This window comes from Empidonax traillii, unplaced genomic scaffold (assembly GCF_003031625.1).
Source record: "Empidonax traillii isolate 1590-97213 ecotype Southwest subspecies unplaced genomic scaffold, ASM303162v1 scaffold1662:size100254, whole genome shotgun sequence".
NCBI lineage: Eukaryota > Metazoa > Chordata > Aves > Passeriformes > Tyrannidae > Empidonax > Empidonax traillii.
The window spans coordinates 31,320-55,737 of NW_020956855.1; the positions used below are offsets into that span (position 1 = coordinate 31,320).

Consider the following 24,418-nt stretch of genomic DNA (forward strand, 5'->3'; position numbering starts at 1 on the left):
GACGATCCCGCGGCGGAGCCGCCGCCCGGGCACGGCGGCATGGAGGGCAAGGCCGGGGAGGCGGCGGCGGCCGGCCCCGAGGCGGGTGCTGTCCCGCCGGCGCGCTCCAAGCCCCCCGACCTGAAGGTGAGCGGCGGGGACGTCCCGCTGGGACACGGGGTAGGGGGGGAGGATCCCAAGGGAGCATCCCATGGGATGCTGAGCGCCCCGCGGGGTCACCCGTGCGATGGAGCTCGGGGGGTGCCGACCCTGCCACAGGTGTGACCTTGGAGGGTACGGGATGGCTCCGGGATGGGGGCGATCCCGGGAGGAGGATTCTTCGGGGACGGGGACGGTGCTGCGGTGGGGAGGATCCTGGGAATAGAGTGCTCCTCTGGGATGGCGAGGGTCCTGGATGAGGACGATTCTGGGATGGGGATGCTGCTGTTATGGGGATGCATCTGGATGGGGATGCTCCAGGGATGGGGAGGCTCCTGGGATGGAGACGGTCGCAGGATGGGGATGGTCTTGTGATGAGGATGCTCCTGGGATGAGGATGCTCCTAAATGAGGATGCTCCAGGCATGGAGATGGACCCAGGATGGGGATGGTCCTGCGATGAAGATGCTCGTGGGATGAGGAGCTCCCGGGACGAGGGTGGTCCCAGGCAGGGGTGACAGGGCTGTGCCCCCGCAGAGAGCCCGGTGCGTCCCTGCCCGGTGCGGGGGGGACGCTCCGGGAGGATCCGGGGCTGCGGCACCGGGAAGTGACGGTGTAGAAATGGCCCCGAGGCTGCTCCTCGCGGGCCTTCGGGCTGGGTCCGGGCAGGGAGGAAAACAAGTTCCAGGGCACTGCAGCGCTGCGGGAGAGAAGGAGCCGATCCCGAGGGAGGGGAGGAGGAGGATGGGGCGGTCCCGCGGGAAACCGAGCAGAAGATTCCCGCGGGTTTGGAAGCAGGAGCAGCTCCAAACCCCCCAGGCTGTTCAACAGGGTCCCGCCGGCGAGGGCACAGTGGGGTTTGATCCTGAAGGGATGAATTCCCTGGAAGAAAACCCCTGGAGCGTGGGGGTTCCCAGGCGCTGCAGCTCGTGGTGGTCACACCGTGGTGGTCCAGAGGTGCTGCTTCCACTCCCTGGTTTCGGAAAGGCCTGGAAAAAGTGGGAGATGTCCCTGGGCATCCATGGGCAGCCTGGGATCCAGGGGGGAGTCCCCTGCTGTGGACACCCCAGCCAGCTGCTCGGCCTAGAAAGTCTCCCTGGAGCGGTCAAGGTCACGTGGAAGCCGAGAAGCAGGTCCAGGGCTGCCAGTGCCTGCAGGCATCCCTTCCAGACAGGCAGCCAGGGATCAAAACCCCCGTTCCTACAGGAGAACTGGGCTGCTGGAAGCACAGGAAGCCCCGTGGCTGCAGGACGTGGCACACGAGGCCTCTCCCTCCGTGTCCAAGCAGCAGCTCCCGGGGCTGTTTGGGCTTTGCTGTCCTGGGGTACAAGAAACAGCTGGGAGGGAGAGCCTCAAGCCAGGGCAAGGCACATCCATGGGCTGTGAGGGTGGGCAGGCCCTGGCACAGGTTGCCCAGAGGGGCTGTGGCTGCCCCAGCCCTGGAAGTGTCCAAGGCCAGGTCGGATAAGAACCTGGTCTAGTAGGAAGTGCCCCTGCCCATGGAACTGGATGAGCATTAAGGCCCCTTCTCACCTGTGCAGGGGGTCAGGAAGGGGTGGGAGCATAGGGCAGATGGCTGTGAGCAGCACCCCAAGCATTCCTGGGTCGGCACATCCAGCCTGGAGCTGGAGCTCAGCCGGCTCCGCAGCCTCACCCCGCCGACAGCACCGGCCGTGGCCAAAAGCCCATTGATTTTATCGACCTGAGCGTGGTACCCTGCTGCAGGTTTGCTTCCAGTGCTCACCTCTAACGTGCCTGTAGCTCAGCAATTAATTACCTGCATGGAATAAATCCTCAAGACTCGCTTCTCCGGGCAGGGCAGACGGAAAACTGGGCCCGGGAACTGCCCGCAGCTTCTGTGGGGCTCAGCCTGGCCCCGCCACAGCCACCAAGAGCAGCCACTTCACCTCCTGCTGCTGCAATTAGGGGCATCTTTAATACAGTCTGGGAGTTTTTCCTGTCCCAAACCCCCTCTGGAGCTGCACAGTGGGGTAGGGCCAAGCTGGTCCGTGGTCGCTCTGCTGGCACGGTGCCACCCACCAAACCACCGGCCTCAGCTCCCCGTGGAGCAGCGTAAACTTTCCTTTGCTGCCCAGCTGAAGATGGATTTGAGCTGGCAAGCTGGAAACAGCAGGCTGCCTTGTGTCATCTCCATCCCTGAACCCTGGCAGATCCATGGCAGCTCTCCCTTCCCCCGGCCCGGCTCCCGCTCCTCTGCCGGCAGCGAGGGCTCCAGGAGGGGAGCAGAGGGAAAATAAGTGCTGGCAAGGAGCAAAGCTGGTGTGTGACATGTAGTTCTGCTCAGCAATACATCAGGTGGCAGGCATTGCTGTGCTCTGCAGCAGAGTGACTGGATCCATACAAAGCACTGCAGGAGGAGACATCCAGACTCTGGTGGCTGCTGGGGTGTCCCAGCACCACCTGGTCCCACTCCCACTGTCCCCAGGCACCTCTGAATGTTCCCCCTGGGTCTCTCTGTTCTCCCCAGTGGTCTGATCTGGCCCAGGGCTGAAAGTTGAAGCCTGACATCATTCCCATCTCCAGTTTCACAGTCCTGGACTTCATGGCTCCTGCCTTTCCCTCCTTTCATCCCGAAACCCAAGATCAGCAGGAATCCAGAGGCATTGGCCTGAGCTCTTCACGCTGCTCGGGGCCTGATCCAAACCCCACATCCATGGACAAAACGCTTCCCCTGGGCTCTGTGGAGCTGGGGAGCCCCTCCTGAGGAGGAGGGAGATGACGGACCAGGGGAGGTCCCACCACGGCACTTCACTTCCCAGCACTGGGAGCAATGGGGTTGGGACAGGGGTGGCTGAAGGGGGTGGAGTGAAGCACAAACCTCCCACTTCCTCCCACTCAGCTGGTTTTGGGGTTTTTTTTTTGGAGATCCCAGGGGATGGATGTGGGGGTGGAGACCCCTCGATGGGATTCATCATCCCACCCATGGCAGTGCAGGGAGGATGGGGAGGATCCCTCCTCCCCATAAAGGTCACCAGCCCCTATTCTAAACCCTGAGGTACATTTCTATTTAATCCTGGGCACGAACAATTTTCCAGGCGTATTTTGGTCCTGAAAGGACACGGCCAAGGTGAGCTGGATCCCCTGTGGCTCTGGCATGGAGCTGTTGTCAGGCAGCAGAGCAGCACAGTCCCTGGAGCAGCCCCATCCATCACCTCCCCTGGGCATCGCTCACCCAAAACCCTGGGGCTGCTGGCAGGGACCCCCCGGGGGTCTCTGCTGCACCCCCTGGCCCCTCAAGGAGGGCAGACCATCCCCCCAGGCAGGGCATTCCCTGGAGTTTGTGCTGGGCACAGCAGAGGAGTGGGAACCCTCCCTGGAGCTGCACTCACATCCCAGCGGGAACAGGCTCCTGGTGGTGTGGGCTGCTCCGTGCCCAGCTGCCTGTGATCCCAGATCTGCTCCCCCAGGACCCCCATCCTTGCTTCCCACTGGGTTTCAGCCCTCAGAGTCCCCACAGTCCGCTGGGAGGTGACAGCCGTGGGAGAGGCGGTCGTGAGCTGCGCTGCTCCCCCGGGAGCACATCTGGCACCTCTGGCTCCTCTCAACACCAGCAGCAGAGATCTCACCCTGCAGATGCCACCCGGGGTGGGGAGCTCAGGAGGGCTCTGGAGCCCCCCACAGCTGGGCAGTGAATGCCCTGCTTTTCAGGAGAGGTTCCAGGAGCTGCCTGGTGCTCCAGCGTGCTGGTAGTGCCTGAACCAACATGACTAACGGTTGTCACATGCTTGTTCTCTCCTGCTGGCCCCGGGAGGAGCAGTGTGCGTGTGGGGGAGTGCTTGGTTTGCCATTTTAGAACAGCTCCACGTTTTCCTCGGCGTTTTTTGGCAGCGGGAGGAGCGGCAGAACTTGGGGAGCTCGGGGTGCTCTGTGGGATGGGGCTGAGAGGGGGCAGTGGGGCTGTCACCCCGTGGGGACAACTCTGAGCCTGTCCCCCAGCCTGGCTGGGGGGTGCTGGGTGGTTTTAGGACCCCCTTGGTGGAGATGCAGCTGGAGGAAGCAGCAGGAGGAGTGGAAAGCCCACACAGGGAAGAGCAGGACCTGTTGGCTGCTGCTGCTGTTCGGGGACTCTGAGCTGTGACCTCCCCTGTCTGGTGGGGGAATGAACCCCCTGTGCCTTAAAATAAGGAGTGCTGAGGGATGGGATGGGGTGGGAAGGGATGGGACTTCCACTGTGTCTGTGCAGTTCTCCAAAGAGCCCCAGAGCCTTGGCTGGAGCCTCTGGGCAGGCCAGGGATGTAAATAATTAATAGTAATAATAACAATTGAGCAGGATTTCGCAGCATGGGGCTGTGCTAGAAGGTCATGGCAACAAGATCCCCTCCTTGGGTGTCTGTCTGAAAGCCGAGTAAGAGGTTTGGATGTCGGGGCAGAGCTGGAAAGCCATTTAGGGGGAAACTGGGAGGTTGCAGTGGCAGGAACACCAGCCCTGGAGAGCCACGGTGGGCAAGGACAGCACCTTGATCTCCCATGGGATATTGCCAAAGGGCAGAGGCCGAGACAAAACAGCCATCCAGGTCACAGTTTTCCTGCAAGAGACGTTGCTTTGGGTTAAAATGTGGGGTTTTTTTCCCAGCCCTTCTCAGTGCAGATGGAGCAGGGGCTGCCCCTTTGACCTCCACAGAAACAAGTCCCCCCCACCAAGCAGGAGGCCCTGGCTGCATTAATGCAAAAGCCCAAAGAAATACAGATATTTTTGGATTACAGTCAGTGGTTTACAGCTGTCCACACTGAGAAATTATTCTCTGTATCCACTGCCTCAGTTATTATTTTGCTGTTCCAAAACAGCCTGTGCAGACGCTCTGTCCCGAGCCACGAGCAGTTTGGTGCCAGAAAAATGCCTCTGCTTTGGAAGTGCAGGAATTTCCCAGGGTAACCCTAGAAAAGAGAGTTTTTACATCACCAAATTCTCTGCAGAATTTGTGGCCACCGCTCCCAACAACTTCACCCAGACAAACCTTGAGCTTGACCAGCCGTTGGTCCCGTGGGTTCCAGCCTGGAGCAGCAGGGCTGGTATTCCACTCTCTGCTTCCCTCCTCCTTTTTTTTCCCCCCCATGCAGATCCCTCACCTGCAGAGCCCCTGAAAGGTTCTCTCAGGGAAACTTGGAAAGGGCCTGGGGAGAGTTTGTTTTAAAAGGCTCATTTCAATCAGGTGGAGCTGTCAGACCAAAAGCACCTGAGGGCTTCTGGCTCCCACCTCCACGCTGCTGCTGGCAAAACCTCTTCTCCTTTACTGCCAGCTCCACTTTTAGGTTTGTTTTCATCACCCTGGAGGAAGGGAGCTGGTTGTTTCTTTTCACTTGGACCTTCTGAAGAGCTGACTGTGCCCCTGAGGGTCTGCCGTGCCCTCGAGGGGAGAAATCTGGGGGTTTAGAGTTATTACCTTCCTAATGCAGCCTCTGTTTCCATAGAGACTCTATAAATAGAATAAAATTTAAATCACTATTTCCTGAAGTAGCATTTCAGCACCGTGGATTTATTATATATTTCCCAGGGAAAACCAAAAGGGTGGATATTTTCATTGTGAGTGGCTGAGGGGAGGATGAAAGGCTGTGCCTGCAGGGTTTAGCGACACGGCAATCTCGTCGCTGGCTCCTTGTCAGCGTTACAGGTGTGATTGAGAATTAGGCCCTGATGGATTTGGACCTTGTGGCTTTCATAGCTGGGATTTTTAGGGGATGGAGCCCTTTCTCAGCCTGCAGCTCCTGGAGGTCATGTCTGGAACATCAGAGCTTTCCCAGACTCCAGAGCCTTTGCCAAGCACCCGCTGGGACCGCAGAGAGCTCCCAGTTCGGGCTGGCTTCTGAGCAGGAGCTGCTGCCACGGGAACCAGCGTCCCTGGGGACAGCCCTGCCACAGTGAATCGGAGGTGAAGTGGCCCTGGACGTCAGCAGGGTCAGGACTGGCGTCCTCAGAGCGGGGAATGCTCGGCCTGACTCCAAAGTTGGGGCAGGGAGCAGCAGGGCAGCGCTGTGCCCTGTGCTCTGCCGGGTTCCTGGCAGCTGGGGCTGCTCGGGGAGGGGAGAGGAGCTCTGGATGTCCCAGGAGCCTTTACTTGCTGCCTGGCAGCCGTGGTGGAGCAGGGAGCGGGGGATCTGGGATCCGCTGAGCCCTCGGGAGGTGCTGGAAGTTGCTGCCCCGCCGAGTGAGCGCACGGTGCAGAGGGCACCGGGCCAAAGCCTGCCCGGGATGCAAATCTGGGCCTTCCAGTGGCTGCAGGGAAACCTGCCCGGGCTGACCCGGCTGTAATCGGGAGCGGGATCTGTTCCACCATCCATATTGCATGACTGCAGCGTGGCCGTGGCCACCCCCATTCCCGGGAGCCCTCCTGGGAACTGCCCTGTGCTCCGTGGGAACGGCAGTCCCACCCCCGGGACAGGGACACCTCAGGGGCTGCATTTGGTGGCGCAGGGCCGTGAGATGTGGTTTCACCCCCCTAAGCAAGGCCAGCCTGGACCATGGAAAACCCCATGGGGAAAAGCCCCCCTCGCCCCCCACTCCTTCCTGGAGCAGGTGGCTCTCGGGAGGCTCCAAAACTGGGAGTAACCTTGGCATTCCTAGCGAAGGAAAAGGCTGCTCCACTCCCTCTGCCTGCGGGGTTGGGGTCTCTGTGCAGCGTATTGGTTCCAAACTCTGAGGGTCTTTCTGCTCTTCTTGCTAATTTAGGGGTAACCAGGGCTCGCTGGAGACTCCCTGTCACAGGGAATGCTGGTGGAATGAGCACCTGAGCCACCGTGCTCAGCCCTGCAAGCCAACAAACGGCTGCTAATATTTAGGATTTTCCACAGGTGTAAGTGAAGTGCTGGCAACGGGGCTTATTCCCTTCCACAGATCCCTTGGGGACGGCGTGGGGGGTCTCCAGAACCCCTCCTGAGGCTCTTTGTCCCCTCAAAATCCGGAGCCGGTTTTGGTTCAGCCGTCCCCGGGAGCCGCGGGTGCCTCGGCAGGGCGATGCCGCGGCATCCACGGGAGCTGTTCTTTCCCTCCATCCTCTCCCCCAGAAAATCCAGCAGCTGTCCGAGGGCTCCATGTTCGGCCACGGCCTGAAGCACCTGTTCCACAGCCGCCGGCGCTCGCGGGAGCGGGAGCAGCACAACCCGCAGGACTCGCTGCCGCCGCCGCCGCCGCCCGGCGCGTCCGACCACGAGTCCCCCGACGAGAAGGAGCGCTCCCCGGAGATGCACCGCGTGTCCTACGCCGTGTCCCTGCACGACCTGCCGGCCAGGCCCACCGCCTTCAACCGGGTGCTGCAGCAGATCCGCTCCCGGCCCTCCATCAAGCGCGGCACGAGCCTGCACAGCGGCAGCCGCCGCGCCAAGAGCGGCTCCCTGGAGCCCCAGAGGGGCAGCCCCCACCTCGGGCGCAAGGCCCCCCAGGACAGCAGCCTCACGGCCATCCTGCATCAGCACCAGGGCCGGCCCAGGTCCTCCTCCACCACGGACACTGCCATCCTCCTGGCCGAGAGCGGGGCCGTCTACCTGCTGACCGAGGACACCGAGGGCCTGGCCGATAAGGTAGGGCTGCGGTTGCGTGGGCTGCAAGGGGGCCAGGGGGGATCAGCCTGCAGGAAAGGAGGCGTAGGAGGGACCTTCTTGCTCTACAACTCCCTGGCAGGAGGGGGGAGCCAGATGGGAGTCAGGCTGTCCTCTCAGGCAGCCAGCGATGGGACAAGAGGACACGGTCAGGCTGCTCCAGGGGATGTTTAGGTTGGACATTGGGAGGAATTCCTTTGCAGAAAGGGTGATTAGACACTGGAATGGGCTGCCCAGGGAGGTGGTGGAGTCCCCATCTCTGGAGGTGTTCAAGGAAAGGCTGGATGTGGCACTCTTTGTGTCTGGGTGACAAGGTGGGCTCGACGATCTTGGAGGGCTTTTCCAACCTCAGTGATTCTGTGGCTGCACCCGGGCTGGGGTGAGGACACGCTGGGGTGCCGGGGCAGGACTGGGTGCAGAGCACCCCGAAGTGCTGCTAGGATGAGATTGTCCCTCGAGGCAGCGCTGGTGGCACCAGAGAGAGGACAGGAACCACTCAGGTCTGGAGCTGCTGAGGTTGATGCTTCTCCTGTGGGGAAGTGAAGGCAGGGATGTGCGCTGATCTGATTCCCTCAGTGGGATTTGAGGGAAAGAAAAAAGGACCTGCCAAGAGCTCTGTTTCAGTGGGATGGGACCCCTGGCACAGTGTCTGAGGGGATCCTGGCAGGGTTGAGCTGTGAACTGGTCACATCCAAAGTGATTTTTAAAGCAGTCTGTGCCAAGCTGATGGACAGGATGGTGTTTCCATCGAGTGTTTAGTGCCATTAATTATGAAGCAGCCGAGATTAGCCCAGCAGGCACAGGGAGTTCACGGGGCAGGCGGGGAGAGGTGCTCTGGGAGCCGGGGGGATTCTCCATGCCAGCGTCTCTCCTTGGCCTTTGGAGCTCAGGGGGTGTCCCACTCTAAAGCTGCTCTCTGCAGCCCTGAGGGCTGGAAGTATCCTCCTTGGGGTTTTGGGGGGGATTTTTTTTTTTAATTTACCTGAAAATGCCAACACTGAGTTGGCAAAGCTTGGGATGAGGAGATGGCCAGGCAGGCTCTGGCATCCCACGGGGGCTCCTGCTGGGTGGCTTTGTCAGGAATAGCTGTGTTATGGGGTGTCAGATCCATGTGCTCCCTCAGGCAGTGGCACCCAGTGGGTGCAGGGGATGGGAGCGATGCTCCCCACGCGCCCCCCACCCAAACACTCCTCTCTGCTTGCTCTCCCAGAGGGAAATCTGACCTGGAGACTCCTGTTGCCCTCTGAGCTAATGGAAAAAGGCTCAACCAGATCCTTTTCCTTTGTGTTTCCCTGGGCAGTGGCAGTGCCAAGCTGCAGCTGACGCCCGTGGTGTGCAGCGGGTGCCAGCCCTGCTCCCCTGCCACCCCCAGGACCGTGGGAATCTGGGCCCAGAGGATAAACTAGTCATTGTATCAGCAGGCCTGCAAGAAATAAATTTCCAGGTCCTCCTCTCCCCCTTTTACTGTGTGCAAATCAGGGCACTCCGACCCTTCCCTGCTCCTCCCCACTGCAATGGGTGCCCACACAGGCGCAGGAGCAGCAGGTTGTTAATTGGAGCCAGAATTTCTTGCCTGTGGCCTGGGCCACTGCCTTGCAAGGAGCCCAATCCCAGTGAGCCCTCTGGGGTTACGGCCAGAGCTTTGATCCCACAGGGACAGAAGCACCCAGAGGGAGGCAGGAGCAGGGCAGGTCCGTGTCCACTCCCAGAGCAGCACACAAGGGGGATGAATAATTAACTGCATATGACACAAAGAGTAATAAGAAGAGAGGAGATACTGGGGCCTTTGTGAGGCAGTGGAAAAATAACCTATTTAGAGAAACAAGAGCTACGTGATATTCTCATGCCGGATTATTTTTCCACAGCCCTCGGGAGCCTCCTGCCCGCAGCAAACCAGCTCCTTTCCCTCAGGGATGGCTGGTGTGGCCGTGCCCTGGGCTCCAGCACCCCCAAGAGGGTGGGTGACACTGGGGCTTTGGGCCAGGATTGCTTGGTGTCACTCCTGCCTTGTCCTCAGGGATCTGACACCTCCTCCCTGCCTCACCCTCAGGGGCTCCTGGGAAAGGGCTGTTTCCCCCCCTAAAAAAAATTTCACGCTGGATTTTCCCCCCATTGCGTAAGGAGCACACTCTGGATGAATCCCTCGTGGGGTCCCTCAGCCTCAGCCAGTGCCTTATGAACAGCTAGTGATTTTTTTTTTCCCCCTTTTCTTTTTTTCTTGATTAAGTTCCTGCATTTCTCCCTTTACAACTGTGCTGGTTCCTCACCCCGTGGTCCCTGATGGCACCTTGGTTTTTTTCCCCCCTCCTTCCCAGCCTTCCACACCTCCTGTGCCCCCCCCTTCCTGCGCGCGGGTGCCTTTGGGATGACTCGGATGAGTTTGGGATGGCTCTGTGAGTTTGGGATGACTCGGCCATCCCCTGCCTCCTGCTGGCAGCTCGGCACCGAGGCTTTGGCTGCCGGCGCTGCTCCCGGAGCCCGTGCGGTCTCTGTGTGCTGCGTTTCTGGGTTGCGCTTCAGGGGTCTCCGCTCGCCCACGAGCTGCGGGAGCCGCGGGTACCCCCGGCCGGGGAGCATCGCTGGATCCCAAACCCCCGCCCTCCCACGGCTCTCCTGTTCGGCCCGTTTGGGGCACGTTTGGGGCGCTCATCGCTGTCGCTGTACCCCGGTGGCACGCGTGTGACAGCGGCCCCACCGGGGCCGGGCTGGAGGCAGCGGCGGGCACGGGAGCGTGCGGGAGAGGGAGCCTTCTCCTCATCTCCCTAATCCCCGCGCTGGTGACCCGCCAGGCCGCCGGCAGGGGCGGGCACACGGGAATTACCGGCGAGGCCCCGGCGCCGGGGGAGGAGGGTGGGGGGTCTCCCCGCAGCCCCCCTCCCATCCCTGCGGCCGGCGGGGGTCTCCCCGCGGGCTCCCTCCGGGGCTCGGCCGAGCGCCGGTGCTGGCGGGGCAGAGCATCCCGGGGGGGGTCCCTCGCCCCCGGCGGGGCCGCCGGAGCTGGAGCGGGGCGGCCGCGGGGTCCTGTGCCTGGTGCTGCCGGGGAGCTGCGCGGACGCCTGCGGGGACTGCGGGATGGTCCACGTGCAGGTGAGCCCCGCCTTGGCGCGGGGGTCCCGGCGGGGGGAGCGGCGGGGCCGGTGGCCGTTAGAGGGCGGCGTTACCGCAGCGCTGCGCGGCGTCCGCCTGTCCGTCCGTCCGTCCGTCCGTCCTCTCGCGCTCCCGGCCGCCTTCTCCCCCGCATCCCGGGGGGGGAGTCCGTCACAAGTGTCACGAGTGCGGGTGCTCAGCGCGGCTCGGACCCACCGAGCATCCCCCGGCCGAGTTCGCTGCCCTCGGTGTCCCTCGGCAAGTGACAGCACCAGCTGCCCGTGTGCCCCCCCCCCAGGTCACTCCTTGGCCTCCCGGAGCAGATGCTTCTCCTGTGAGGCACTGGAGGAACGGGGGGAGCAGGGGGGCTTTGTGCCACGTCTCAGCTTTGGGCTCCCGGGGGCTGTGAGCCACGCTTATTTACGGGATCACATCCCAAGTGGGCTGTTTCCCTGCTCCAGTCTCCTCTCCCCACGGCCCTGTCCCTGCCCCAGCCCTGCAGGAGAGGGTCTGCAGGGTCCTGGGGCTCTGCCTTGCAGGGGGGACCTGTCCTTACAAGCCCCAGCCCCGCTGTCCTGCTGCCTCAAGGGCACCAGCCCTCTGGACACAGGGCGGGATTCATCCCTCTAAATTTAGATTCCCCCGGGGTCAGTGGCTATATCAGGGCCAGACGGATTACAGGCAGCAGGGAGAAACCTGGAATTCCTGGGCACCCACCCTGGGTGGGAGGGGGGCTGTGGCCCGTGGGGGCAGAGGGGTTTGGGGTGATCAGGGGGCTGTGGGACGGCTCGGCCTTTGCCGTGGCAGCTTGGGGATGGCAGGCAAAGTTCACTGTCCTTGCCCTGGCATCTGCTCTCTGGCTGTGGCACGTCCAGCTCAGCCCTGGGCTCCCTCCAGCCCTCCTGGCATCCAACTGCCTTCAGTTCCAGGGGGAGGATGGAGTTTCTCCCTCCTACAGCTCCAGTTTCCCAGGACTGGTCTCAGTCCACAACTGGGACAGGGACACTCTACACAACCCACCTGTGGCTGTCCCCACGTCCACCCCAGGCAGAAGTTTCCCAGACAGGGGGTTTCCCTCGTTGCCTGCCTCAGTTTCCCCAGCTGGGAACCAGAGCCAACACATCCATGCGCTGGTGAATTCTCGTGCATCTCTTCAGGAGGATTTTGGGGGGAATCACTGACCTTGGCTGCAAACTGAGCTCCCACCGGGCATCCCGGAGTTGGAGACATGAGAGCCTTTGTGCCCAGGGGAGCTCCCACCTCCCCACCTCCATCTCCCCACGTGCAGCAGGGGAATGAGTCTGCCAGCCAAAGTGGGGGGAGGTGGTGCTGGGAGCTCGTTCCCGCACTCCCATCGGGATGGATGGTGCTTCCAGGAGCACTTTGCAACAAGCAGATAATAGCTGCGAAGACAAAGGCAGGCGAGATTGCTGCTTAATTAATTCAGGAGAAGAATATCAGACTGCGGGACTGATTCACCCCTCGGTGAAGACACCGCGTTCCCCAGCCTTGCTGACATATGGCTGTTGATTCCAGCCCACCAGCATCTCCTGCTCCCGTCAGGCAGCGCTGCCAGCGCCTCGATCCCGTGGGATTTGGGGTCTGCTGGTGCGTGGGATGGGTGCCCAGGGCGCAGGGGACAGTCCCCAGCTCGGAGGATGTGGTGTGGAATTCGGGAATGCTGGGATCTGTGTGGGGTGGATGGGCACAGAGGCACAGGGACTTCCCAGGGGAGGATCCTGGGATCTGCCTGTCTGAACCTGCCCGGGTGCCGTGAGCCCTGTGGGATGGGATTCCTGCCTCTAGGCAAGGAGCTGGGAAGTTCAGGGATGAGGAGTGAGGAGCAAGGTGGTACCTGCAGGAGAAGGCCAGGCTGCTGCTGGCAAGGGTGGAGCTCTTGGCCAAAGAGCTGCTGGCTTTGGATTCCAAAAGCACTTGGGAATGTGATGCTGAGGAGCAGTGGACTGAGCAGATCTTCACCTGCATCGTCATCCTGGCTCCACAGCTTTCCCAGCTGGGTCAAGAAGGCTCTGGTGCAGCTCAGATGGTTTTTTCGTCCTGTTTTCAGGACCTGTCTCCCTACACTAAGCCCAGCCCCAGTCCCAGCACAGCCCAAGCCCCAAATCTGCCTCGTGTTCGTGTTGCACCATAAGGTGACCCATCTCTTGGCTGAGACGCTCAGACCAGGAGCTCGTGGGTGGATCCTGCCCCGCTCAGCACCAGCACACACCAAATCTGCTGTGATTTCGTGGCCGTCCAGGGATTTTCTCTGCATGGGTGCTGGGATTTTTTGGTTTTTAGGTTTGCCTTTTATGGTCAGGCCTGAAAGAAGAGCTGCCTGCCACCAAAGCAGTGAACTAAATCTAAAGGAGAGCTGGGGGCAAGGATAAAGGGTAGTCTGGCACCAAGCTCTTGGGTAATTCCCTTGCAAAACCACCACTTTTCCTGTGCCAGGAGGGGTTTTGAGTTGTGTGGAAGGCAGTCTGTGCCCCTGGGAAGGGACATGTTGCACCAATGCTCCCCCTGGCTTTGCTGGGGCATTGATGAGCGATGCTGTTGCTTCTGCAACTATTTGTTAACCTTCCCCTTGTGCTGGGGAGCTGAGGGCAGGTGCTTTCCTAGGAATCCAGCACCTGAGATCCCAAATAAATCCCAAAAACACTCTCCAGGCCTCGCTGCCTGCACAGTCCTGAACATCCCAGCTTTTATCAAGTTCCTCACTCCATCAGCATCCTCTGGGGAAATCCGTGCTCCTCTGTCTTTCCCCAGGCCAGGGACAGCCCAGCAGGTCAGGCAGGGTCTGGGGGGGGCACTGCTGGGTGGGCTGTGTCACAGCACCAGGGCAGGGCAGTGCCTGGCAGCCCCAAAAAACCACTGAGGGAAGCAGATGGGTTTCGGGACCAGCCTTAAAGGAGGGAAGTGGAAAGCAGATTTCGGAGCAGGAAGGGTGCTTTCCACAGTGTCCTGTGCAGCTGGGCAATGTTCCTGCCCTGCTGAGACAGCACAAGAGTGATGGGAAGTGACCTCTGACTCCTGTGCTAAAAGGAGAAGTGATGCTATGGGAGATACCAACCCAAAGCCCTCGGTCATCTGCCCTGTGTCATGCCCGAGGCATCCATGGCCCGAGGCTTGGCCAGGCTGCTAAATCCACCCTCTGGGCTCAGGGGGACGGCTGAGGAGCAGTGCCAGCCCACGGGAGACACGCTGCTCCTACCCAGGCTGGCGAGGAGCCCCGTGTGCTGCCAGCACCGTGGGCAGCACCGCGCGCTCTGACCGTTCCCTGCGGCCCCGGAGCACCAGGAGGAAGCTCTGCCTCGTCCTCACCCTTCCCCAGCCTGGCTGAGCACCACATGGTAGGCACAGCTGTTTTTTCTGCTCCTGCTGGGTTTAATTCTCTGGGGAATCTGCTCTTCTCTGAGCCTCTCGGGACGGTTGGTGCCGGATCTGCCGGGGTGGGAGCCCGGGCGAGGAGCGGGCAAGGCTTTGAGTCGTTTTTGGTGTTGAGCTGCATGTTGGCAGCTTCACATCGTGGATTGGGCCGCGACAGGCTGCTCCAGCTCTGCCTTCTCCCTGCTCCTGGCACCCAGTGCTGCTCCAGGAGGGTCTGGCACTGCCAGGCTGAAGGCTGCGGGGTCTAAAGCAGCGCGGCTCGGGGTTCGGCACCGCTCCCAGCGCCTCTGCAGCGTGGCAGGCTGCGCTTGCAGGGCGCAGATGGCTGTGGGACAGCCCCAGGAGGGGAGGCAAAGCACGAGGCTGAGCAGTGCTCGGCTGGCTCAGCTGTGGGAGCAGCACAGGCTTCCCCATTACACATGGATCTAGGTCACGGTCAGCTCACCGCTCCGGCCTGCAAACGCTCCCTAAGCTCTTGTTGCCTTGTTGCTTTTTTGGTTTTGTTTTTTTTTTTTTGAGGAATAACTGAAGCAGAGAGCTGCAAAGGAACCTGTCCCATTTAGCCCCCTGTCTGTGGCCGTGGTGGGGTTGAGGTTTCAGCATCAGCGGTGCTTTGGTCTGACACAGCTCTGGCCTTCAGTTCTGCTTCCTTCAGTCACTCTTGTTCAGGCCTGACCCATCAAACCCTGCTCTGTGCAGCCCCACAGGTCTGGGGTGAGCCAAACACTCGAGCTCCAGGTCTCCTTCTCCCCCAGGATTTTCCCTTTGGCTCCTCAGCAGCTCCACTGGCCCAGGAATAAATGCAGTGCCCAGGGGGTGACTCCAGACTGGCACTGGCTTCTGCTGTACCTGAGCCTGTGCTCATCCCTGCTTGCTTTTCAGACATCTCGTTTAATATCTTTATGAGTTGCACACAGATCTCCAACACCTATATCTGGCCAACCAGCTGGTTGTGTTGTGTTCTCTGTGCCTTGCACATTCTCCCGTGGCAGAATCAGGTCAGTGCCCTTCCCTCCACTCTCTGTGGCACGAGGGGGACAGAGCCAGGTCCATCCAGTGCCCACCGAGGGCCGAGACACCTCCTGGTCCTGGCACGGGTGGCTTGGTTCTCGTTTCGCCGCCTCAGGCTGCCCAGCTCCTCTTAGAATGGCTGTGTTTTCCCCGTGTGTCTGTTCCCCTGGGGTTTCTCCCTGATGGGTTCCCTCCCCCAGCCTCTCCCAGGCTCTGTGTCCTGCTCTGTGACACAGCAGATGCCAGGAGCCCGTCCCGACCCCCTGCGTCAGGGCACAGGCAGCGTATGGGGCTGGAGGCGTGTGAATATCCCGGCACGGGGACGAGAGGGGGGTTTTGCGTTACAGCCCTGAAAGCTCCAGCCGCTGGGAGCTGTAAACAGCTCCGGCAGATTTCCTGAGTCGGCAATCCCGCCGGAGCCATCGCCTCCGTCCCTGCGCTTCCCCAGCGCCCGGGGCCAGCCCTGCCGGGGCTGCAGGGGGGTCATCGTCGTCCTCCTCCTCCTCCTCCCTCCCTGCTGCTCCCCCAAAACTTCGCTGCCATCAGCTGCTGCTTTTTTCCCCGGCCATGGCAGCCGGCGCTGCCCGGGCATCGCTGCGGGGCTCGGGGACACCGCGGGGACACGGCCGAGCCACCCACACCAACTAGCCCCGGGGCACCCCAGCCCTGCCCGCCATGGAGGTAGGTCCTGGCAGCTGTTTGGGGTCCGAACAAGGCGATGGGGAGGATGGTGATGGGCAGAGAGACCCGCGGGGTGGGGGGGTGTCGGTACCTCCGTTCCTGGCGCGCGGCGAATGGAACCCACCAGGTCCGTGCCCGGGTGGGAAACTCCTCTGGGAGCTGAATCCCTGAACGTGCCTCGCTGCATTATGTAAGGAAAATGGTTCTCAGGCTGGTAAATCAGTGGAGGCAGCTGCTGCCAGCCCGCTGTGCCCGTGCAGGGATGGCTGGGGAGCAGGGAGCGGGCAGGGCATAGAGGGGGACACGGGCTGCCCGCCTCGGGCACCGCCACAGGCTCCAAAGCGGGCTGGGAAGTGTGAGTCAGGGCTCCTGCTTCTATTTTCAACACCTGGGGTGGGTCTGGTGGGAACAGCAGCTCTGCTCCGGGAGGCTCAGGGCTGGGAACGCACATGGGGATGGGGACAGGGACACTCCGGGTGTCCCTGGTGATGCCGGGCAGTCGCCGGCTCGCAGGATGCCGTGCTGAGTTACGCTGATAAAATGCTCTGAGGAAGAGGGGCTGCGTTTAACAACCACCCCAAAATCACCCTCCCCACGTCCACTACCCACCTGCACTTCTCTGCTGGCCGTGACCTCTCCCTCATGGCTTTCCACGGCCACGAAGGGACCCAGCCACGATGACACCTTTGCTGTGGAGCTGCCAGATCAGTGCAGCAGCTCCCTGCGTGTGCCCTGCATCCAACATCCCTCAGCAGCCCCATGGCACTTGTTTTTCCCGTGCTTGAAGGTGCACATGGTCCTTCCCACGGCCGCTGTGTTCCAGCCAGGAATCACAGTCACACTTTGCAGGCAGAGTCCTCGCTCGGGGCGGCTGCAGCACGAGCTGTGGCGTTAACTCATCCACCGTGCTTCCCAGTGGGCTGGAGGGCTTGGAAAACAGAATAGTTCAGGGTATGAGTAAGTGCCTTGAGAGTTTCACTCTGAACTTTGCAATAATTGTGCAGTTTCTCAAGGAGGGGGTTCGGTCCAGCCGGGGGTGTGTGGGGACAGCCGGGGTCCAGCTGCAGGGCCCTGCCCTGAGCTCCTCACCTGCCTCCTGCTCTGCCTTCCCCCAAACCTGCAGCACCAAAAAACCCCCCATTGCATAATTGTGCCAGGCCATGGCCCTCTAAGTACTGTTTGCTCAGCTTATTAGCTCGAGCCTTTTGCCTATCTCAGCTCTCCTGGGCCGAGTTCTGTTGATAAGAATAATTTCCCTCCCTGCGTCCTGCATTCCTCCCGCATCCCACGTCACCCCCGGCTCTCCCCTCCGAGCCTGCCTGGAAAACAAGCGTTGGGAAACAGCATTTTCATTTTGATGTGCCTACCAGAGGGCTTTCTGCATGTAGGGAAAGTGTGGCTTTTCATAATCCCCCTGTTAAATCCACTGCACAGTCATTTAGGTTTGCTGGGATTTAGCAGGCAGTGTCTGTTAATTCTGCAGAGATCTGTATTGTGGGGTTTTTTGGTTGTTGTTTTCAAAGCAATAACCTGATGTGCCTTTCCTATGATCTATCCCGTGTCTGAGAGAGAGCAAGGGACGGGATTTCATCCCAGCCCTGTCAGCATGGATGGGCAGCACTGGATCCATGCAGTTCACCACCCATCCTGCCCCTCCCTTCCCCCCTGTGCTCCCAAATGTAATCCCTTGAACAAATCCCAGAATCCCAGAATGGTTTGGGTTGGAAGAGAGCTTAAAGATCATCTTATTCCAACCCCCTGCCACAGGCAGGGACACCTTCCACTAGCCCAGATTGCTCCAACCTGGCCTTGGACACTCCCAGGGCTGGGGCAGCCACAGCTTCTCTGTGCCACCTGTGCCACCCTCACAGCGAAGAGTTTCTTCCCACTATCCCCTCTAACCCTACTCTCTTTCCAGTCCAAAAGATTGGCTTTACAGGGGTGATTCCCAAACCTTTCCCTCTTTGGAAACTTCTCCCCTGGGCTGGCCCAGCCGGGGTTTCCCGTTCCGTTATCTCCAGACCTGCCTTTTCCTTTGCCGGGGTCAGTTTTTCCCTCTCTCTGCAGAGAGCTGCACATCTGGGCAAAAAGTCTGTTTCCTGCTGCTTCTAATTTTTGCCTCCTGATAAGAAACCAAAGCAAAAACCCTTGGTGGAGGGCCCAGCCTGGCGGAGTGGCTAAGAATAGCCTGGCAGCAGGGGCTGCAAACACGGCGGGGAATTTGTTAGGAACTGATGTTTGTTTAAAAATCGCCGCTCCAGACAGCGAGGCCAGCTGGGCTCTGCCTTTTGCTCCCACCCCCCCAGCCCGTGCCCCAAATTACAGAACAGAGAGGGACCAAAAGCCCTTGGGGAGGGGGCTGGGGCTGCTCCCAAGGAAGCTGAGAACTCCAGCCGAAGTTCCACCACCCCCAGACTCCCAGCAGGACAACAGGGAAGGAGGAGATGCAAGTGAATAACAGGAGGGCAATGTTGGCTCTGGCTTTTCCAAGCCCCCCCTGGGGACCTGCTGCAGATGGGAACGTTCACAAGCAGCATCTTGAGAACATTCCTCCCTCCTGCACCCGGCATTTCCTGGAGATAACACACTCCTAAGCAATGATCTTGCAGCATTATCCCTATTAAGGGGTCATTCGGGGAAAGTGTGATGGAAATTAGAAATTATTCAGGTCTGCCAACAGTATTTAACTTTCAAGCAGCTCTTAATTAGAAGCCAGGAGCCATTTATACAACCAGGGAGGTTTTGCATAAGAATCTGCATGTAAAACTCAGCAACTGGAAAGATTTAGTGATTTATTTTTCCCCCCTCCTCCCCCTCAAGTGGCCAAGCAGCAAGTCCAGGTTGGAGAGTACGAGGCAGGACCTGGGTAGCAGTCCAGGCCCTGCCAGTGATTTGAAATGTGGCCTCAGGCAAGTGATTTCCTCTCCCCAAGCTCCAGTTTTTCCATCTGTAAGATGGAATTCGGCATTTGTCCGAATTTCCTGGGTGGCAGCTTGTGTTCCAGAGAGGATTTTGAGGAGGATTGGAAAAGCAAGCGAAGAAATCCCTGCACTTGCAGCCCTGGGGTCAGGAGCTGATCCCAGGTGACCCACAGATCGGGGTTAGGGCAGAGTTTGTCTTCAGCTCAACTCCCTGGGTGCATCCAGGCTAAAAGCCAGGCTGAAAGCAAGACTGAAATACCTCTGGGTTGCTCAATCCCTGCGCTCTCCGCTGGCTTGGTGGCAAATCCGATGATGGGTTCCAGTTGTCCTCTCCCCTTTCCCTGGCTGGCAAGTCCAGCAGCCCAGAAAGGCGGGTCCCTGTGCCTGCCCTGGGCGAGGGCAGAAAGTCAAGCCGAGCTCCCGGTGGCAGCAGGTGCTCCTTGCTGAAAACCACCAGGAAAACCCAGCCCCAAACCCCTGACTGGTTGCTGTGCTCTCTCACTGGGATGCCAGCAGGGCTGGTGTGGCTGGGAAGTGTTCAACCAGCTGGAAAACCAACCCAACGCCTCGCTGTTGCTCTGGTTAACTATTCTCCCGCCCAGCTCTCGCCTCGTCCTCTGTTCTCTGCCCCCACCCTGCCCCCTGTCCCCCTCCCTCCCCTGAGCATCACCCTGCTCTCTCTTCGCTGGCAGCTGGACAAGGGGGACGTGACCACCCTGAACCTGCCCCCGGGCGCCGGGCACGGCGACGCCGACGGCACCGTGTGCCTGGACGTGCCCGATGGCACCCCCGACCCGCACCGGACGAAAGCCGCCATCGAGCACCTGCACCAGAAGATCCTCAAGATCACGGAGCAGATCAAGATCGAGCAGGAGGCCCGGGATGACAACGTGGCCGAGTACCTGAAGCTGGCCAACAACGCGGACAAGCAGCAGGCGTCGCGCATCAAGCAGGTGTTCGAGAAGAAGAACCAGAAGTCGGCGCAGACCATCGCGCAGCTGCACAAGAAGCTGGAGCACTACCACAAGAAGCTGAAGGAGATCGAGCAGAACGGCCCCTCCCGCCAGCCCAAGGATGTGTTCCGGGACATGCACCAGGGCCTCAAGGACGTGGGGGCCAACGTGCGCTCCAGCATCAGCGGCTTCAGCGGCGGCGTGGTGGAGGGCGTCAAGGGCGGGCTCTCGGGGCTCTCCCAGGCCACCCACACGGCCGTGGTGTCCAAGCCCCGCGAGTTCGCCAGCCTCATCCGCAACAAGTTCGGCAGCGCCGACAACATCGCCCACCTGAAGGACACGCTGGACGACGGGCACCCCGAGGAGGCCTCGCGGGCGCTGAGCGGCAGCGCCACGCTGGTGTCCAGCCCCAAGTACGGCAGCGACGACGAGTGCTCCAGCGCCACGTCGGGCTCCGCCGGCGGCAGCAACTCCGGGGCCGGGCCCGGCGGGCTGGGCAGCCCCAAGTCCAACACGCTGGACAGCCACCACAACAACTTCGACACCATCCTGGAGGAGCTGCGCGAGATCAAGGACAGCCAGTCCCACCTGGAGGACTCCATGGAGGACCTCAAGGCGCAGCTGCAGCGGGATTACACCTACATGACGCAGTGCCTGCAGGAGGAGCGGTACAGGTAGGGATGGCGGGGGGTGTTTGTCACCCAGGGTGGCTCTTTGGGGACCATCCTGGGCTCGTGCAGCTAAGCCCTGCATTCCAGGGACATGGAGAGCTGCAGTCCCCACTGCCGGTGTGGAGGATCTCGTGATGTTTTCCCTCAGCAGGCACAACCAGGGGAGGGTCGGTGGGGGGGGCTGGGTGGCGTCCCCAGTGCCAGGGGAAGGAGGGCAGGGGGGTCTCAGGCAGATCTGCCCACCTCAGTGCCCATCCTGCACAGGTATGAGCGCCTGGAGGAGCAGCTGAACGACCTCACGGAGCTGCACCAGAACGAAATGACCAACCTGAAGCAGGAGCTGGCCAGCATGGAGGAGAAGGTGGCCTACCAGTCCTACGAGAGGGCAAGGGACATCCAGGTAGGGCAGGATGAGGGCCCAGCCCCCTGCTGCACCCTCCATCCACGGGGTGAGGAAGAGACTCCGGGCTGGGATAGAGGGTAGGGAAGGGGGGGTCCCTTTTCCTGGTACCCTCCAGGTGTCACAGCAAGAAGCAGGTAACTAAGCCACATCCCCAAAACCACAGAATGGGTTGGATTGGAAGAGATGGCAAAGATCATCTTGTTCAACCCCCTGCCATGGGCAGGGACACCTTCCACCAGCCCAGGTTGCTCCAAGCCCTGTCCAACCTGGCCTTGGACACTTCCAGGGATGGGGCAGCCACAGCTTCTCTGGGCAACCTGTGCCAGGGCCTCCCCACCCTCACAGGGAGAAGTTCCTTCCCAGTATCCCATCCATCCCTGCCCTCTGGCAGTGGGAAGCCGTTCCCCCCCGTCCCAGTCTGGCTCATTTTCCCTGCTGCGTTGTGTCCTCCCAGCACCCAGACCTTCCCCAGCCCAGCCAGGAGCAAAACTTCCCCGCAGGGAGGTGGGGGAGGGTGGGGCAGGTGCCGAAATCCCTCGTGGGGGGCACCCCTGGAGCCGCTGACCCGCCGCCCCTCGCAGGAGGCCGTGGAGTCGTGCCTGACGCGGGTGACGAAGCTGGAGCTGCAGCAGCAGCAGCAGCAGGTGGTGCAGCTGGAGGGGGTGGAAAACGCCAACGCCCGGGCCCTGCTGGGCAAGTTCATCAACGTCATCCTGGCCCTCATGGCCGTGCTGCTCGTCTTCGTCTCCACCATCGCCAACTTCATCACGCCGCTCATGAAGACCCGCATGCGCATCCTCAGCACCGCCCTGCTCGTCCTGCTCCTCTTCTTCCTCTGGAAGCACTGGGACTCCATCAGCTACTTCCTGGAGCACGTCCTGCTGCCCAGCTGATCCCACAGCTTCGGGGGGGCTTTCCATTTCCCGCAGAGGACAGGGATGAGGAGGGGACGGGGGTCCAAAAGCCTTCGGGTTGTTCCTTCACGCGCTCGGTCCGGCTGCTTTCCCGGCCCTTGGGGGTCGCCCGGAGTTGGAGTTGGGATCCTTCAGTCCCCAGGGGCATTTGGGGAGGGTGGGCTGGGGAATGAGGAGGAGTTTTGGGAGACACTGGTGATTTACGGGGCGCTGGGTTTTTCTAGGGGGTTTTTGGAGGTTTTGTTTTTTTTTTTTACCCTGAAGTCCGTGGGAAGGAGATCTCCTGCAGAGGTCTTCAGTTGGTGGGAAGGATTGAGCTGGACCAAGCCTGGCTCTGGGATAGCTTCCTACAGAGAGAGGAGAGGGGTTAATTGGGGCTGGGATTTCCCTTTCATCCTTGACGGCCAAGGTGGCAAAAAGCTCCGTTCTGGGACGGAGCGAAAGCAAAGCACGTGGTGACGGAGCAAGCGGGTCCAAGGCAAACACAGCAGGACACACACGTCCCACCAGCCTCTCCCGAGCCCAGCACAGCCCAGCCAGGACAGAGCAGGGCTGTGACAGTGTCCTGGTGTCCCCACAGGGGCTGGGCACACGCAGGGGACCCGGTGCTGCTGACGGCACCGGCACGAGCGAGATCCCCTCTGCTGGTTTCATTTATTTATTTCCCAGTTCTTTGGCTTTAGTTGATCCAATCTCTTCAGGGACACCTGGACTTTCTGGCATCACGCCTCTGAGTTCTGCAGCCTCTGCACCGTGTCGTGTGTGTGTGCGTGTGTGCGGTTTTTAATTTAATTCCAGACTCTGTTTCCATCTGTGAATCAAAGCTGGTGGGGCAGGGCAGGGGGGAGCAGCTGCCTCCCAGCCCCACCCCGGAGCACAGCATGCTGTCTCGGATGTTTCTTAAATTATTTCATACGTATATATTTATGTAATATATCTATACACACACATATATATATAAATATATATATAAAAGTACGTGCATAGCCAGGTCCTCCTCTGGTGCAAACCACCGGCTTTGAGGCCCTGAACCACTTTGCCTCAGCTGAGAATTTGGCCCTTAACACTTCCCAGGGCTGGCACAGAGCACAGGGTGCTTGGGGGGGGGTTCTTGGGGGTCTCACAGATGCACGTGGGGGAGAAGCTGCATGTCCTGTCCCACCTCCTCTGCGCTCCCAGGGCCAAGCCAGCCCACCCTGCATCCCCTCAGCACTTGAGCATCACCTCTCACACCAGCACAGCTTGAGCATCACAACTCTGGCATCTGGGAGGTGACAGGGGTTTGGTCTCAGAGGGGAGGTTCAGCCAAGCCCCAGAGCAGGAGCAGGGCTGTGCCCAGGTGGGACACACAGGTATGGACAGGACACACCTTTGTGGAGGCTCCCCGAGGCCCATGGCTGCAGGTGACACTGCAGGTGACACCCAGGGCACACCCTGTCTGGGGAGAACAGTTGGATTTATCCCCATGAACTTCATCTGAGCAAGGTGGGCTTGCCCAGAGCGGGGGGACCTGCCCCATCCTCAGGTCCTGCAGAGCTCCCTGCCCTGCCACATCCCACATCCCAGCCAGGAGCAGCCTGCACCGGCTCAGCCCTTACTCCACGAAACACCTGTAAAAACAATGCAGAGAATAATTAAAATTCCAAAGTCAGAGCTCCCTCAATTCAGCTCCATCCGCTGAGTCCAGACCCTGAGAGACCCTGGTGGGGGACCCCAACGGTGCAGCTGCCCCAACCCTGCCAGCCCCACACCCGGAGGGAGGGAAGAGGATGGGGACAAACCGTGTTTGCTGGTGTTTCTCAGCGGCCCAGGCAGAGGCAAAGAGGGGCTGCGGGGAGGGGAATGAGGCACCGCGGACCCGCAGCCACAGGAGGGCCCCCGGTCCCCACCGCAGATCCCGGAGCATCTTCCCTTCACGCCGGGCAGGGGCAGGGGCAGGGTGGCGGCCCAGAGTGGGGTACCCCACCCCAATTAGCGCCTTAACCCCTTCCTGCCCACAGCACAGCGCTGCCCCAGCACTACAGCTCAGCACCAGCAACCAGAGAATCCAGAAGGGTTTGGCTTGGAAGGGACCTTAAAGCTCATCTTGTTCCACCCCATACCAGGGGCTGGGACACCTTCCACCAGCCCAGGTGGCTCCAAGCCCTGTCCAACCTGGCCTTGGACACTCCCAGGGATGGGGCAGCCTCAGCTTCTCTGGGCAACCTGTGTCAGGGCCTCCCAACCCTTATTTTAAAAAATGCCTTCCTTATATCCCATCTAAACTGACCCTCTGTTAGTTTAGAACCATTTATACCCCTTGTCCTGTCACACAGTCTCTGTGAAGTAGAGATTTTGGGGAAGGAACCCCACACATGTGAGCCCTGCCACCCTCCCCCATCGCAGCCTGTGACACTTGGGGACACTGACATCAGAATGGCCATGTCCTGGCACTGCCCCGTCCCTGTGACCTCCTTGGCAGCAGCCTGAGGAGGCCCCGGTGCTGGGGCAGCGTCAGAGCTCCTCCAGCCTGCTGGGTGATCCCACCCCAGCGGGAATTTCGGCACCTCCCGTTCCCAGACCCGCCTGTCCCTCTCCCTGGTCCTCACTTCCACTCCATCCTGCCCCAGGGATGGGTCGTGTGCCAGCCAGGAATGACACCCCACTGCCCCTCCAGCATCCCCCCCAGCTCCCCAGGCCGGGCACCCGGCCCAGCCCCC

At 60.6% G+C, this 24,418-nt stretch overlaps 1 protein-coding gene across 1 annotated transcript; it reads left to right on the plus strand.

Annotated features, from left to right (window-relative positions):
* On the plus strand, positions 1-22,599 carry TMCC2 (transmembrane and coiled-coil domain family 2). Its single transcript, XM_027908234.1, has 5 exons — positions 1-126; positions 7,158-7,670; positions 19,471-20,405; positions 20,667-20,802; positions 21,387-22,599. The coding sequence occupies exons 1-5, from the start codon at positions 40-42 to the stop codon at positions 21,696-21,698; spliced, it is 1,983 nt and encodes a 660-aa protein (XP_027764035.1). The 5' UTR covers positions 1-39; the 3' UTR covers positions 21,699-22,599.
* The last annotated feature ends 1,819 nt before the right edge of the window (positions 22,600-24,418 follow it).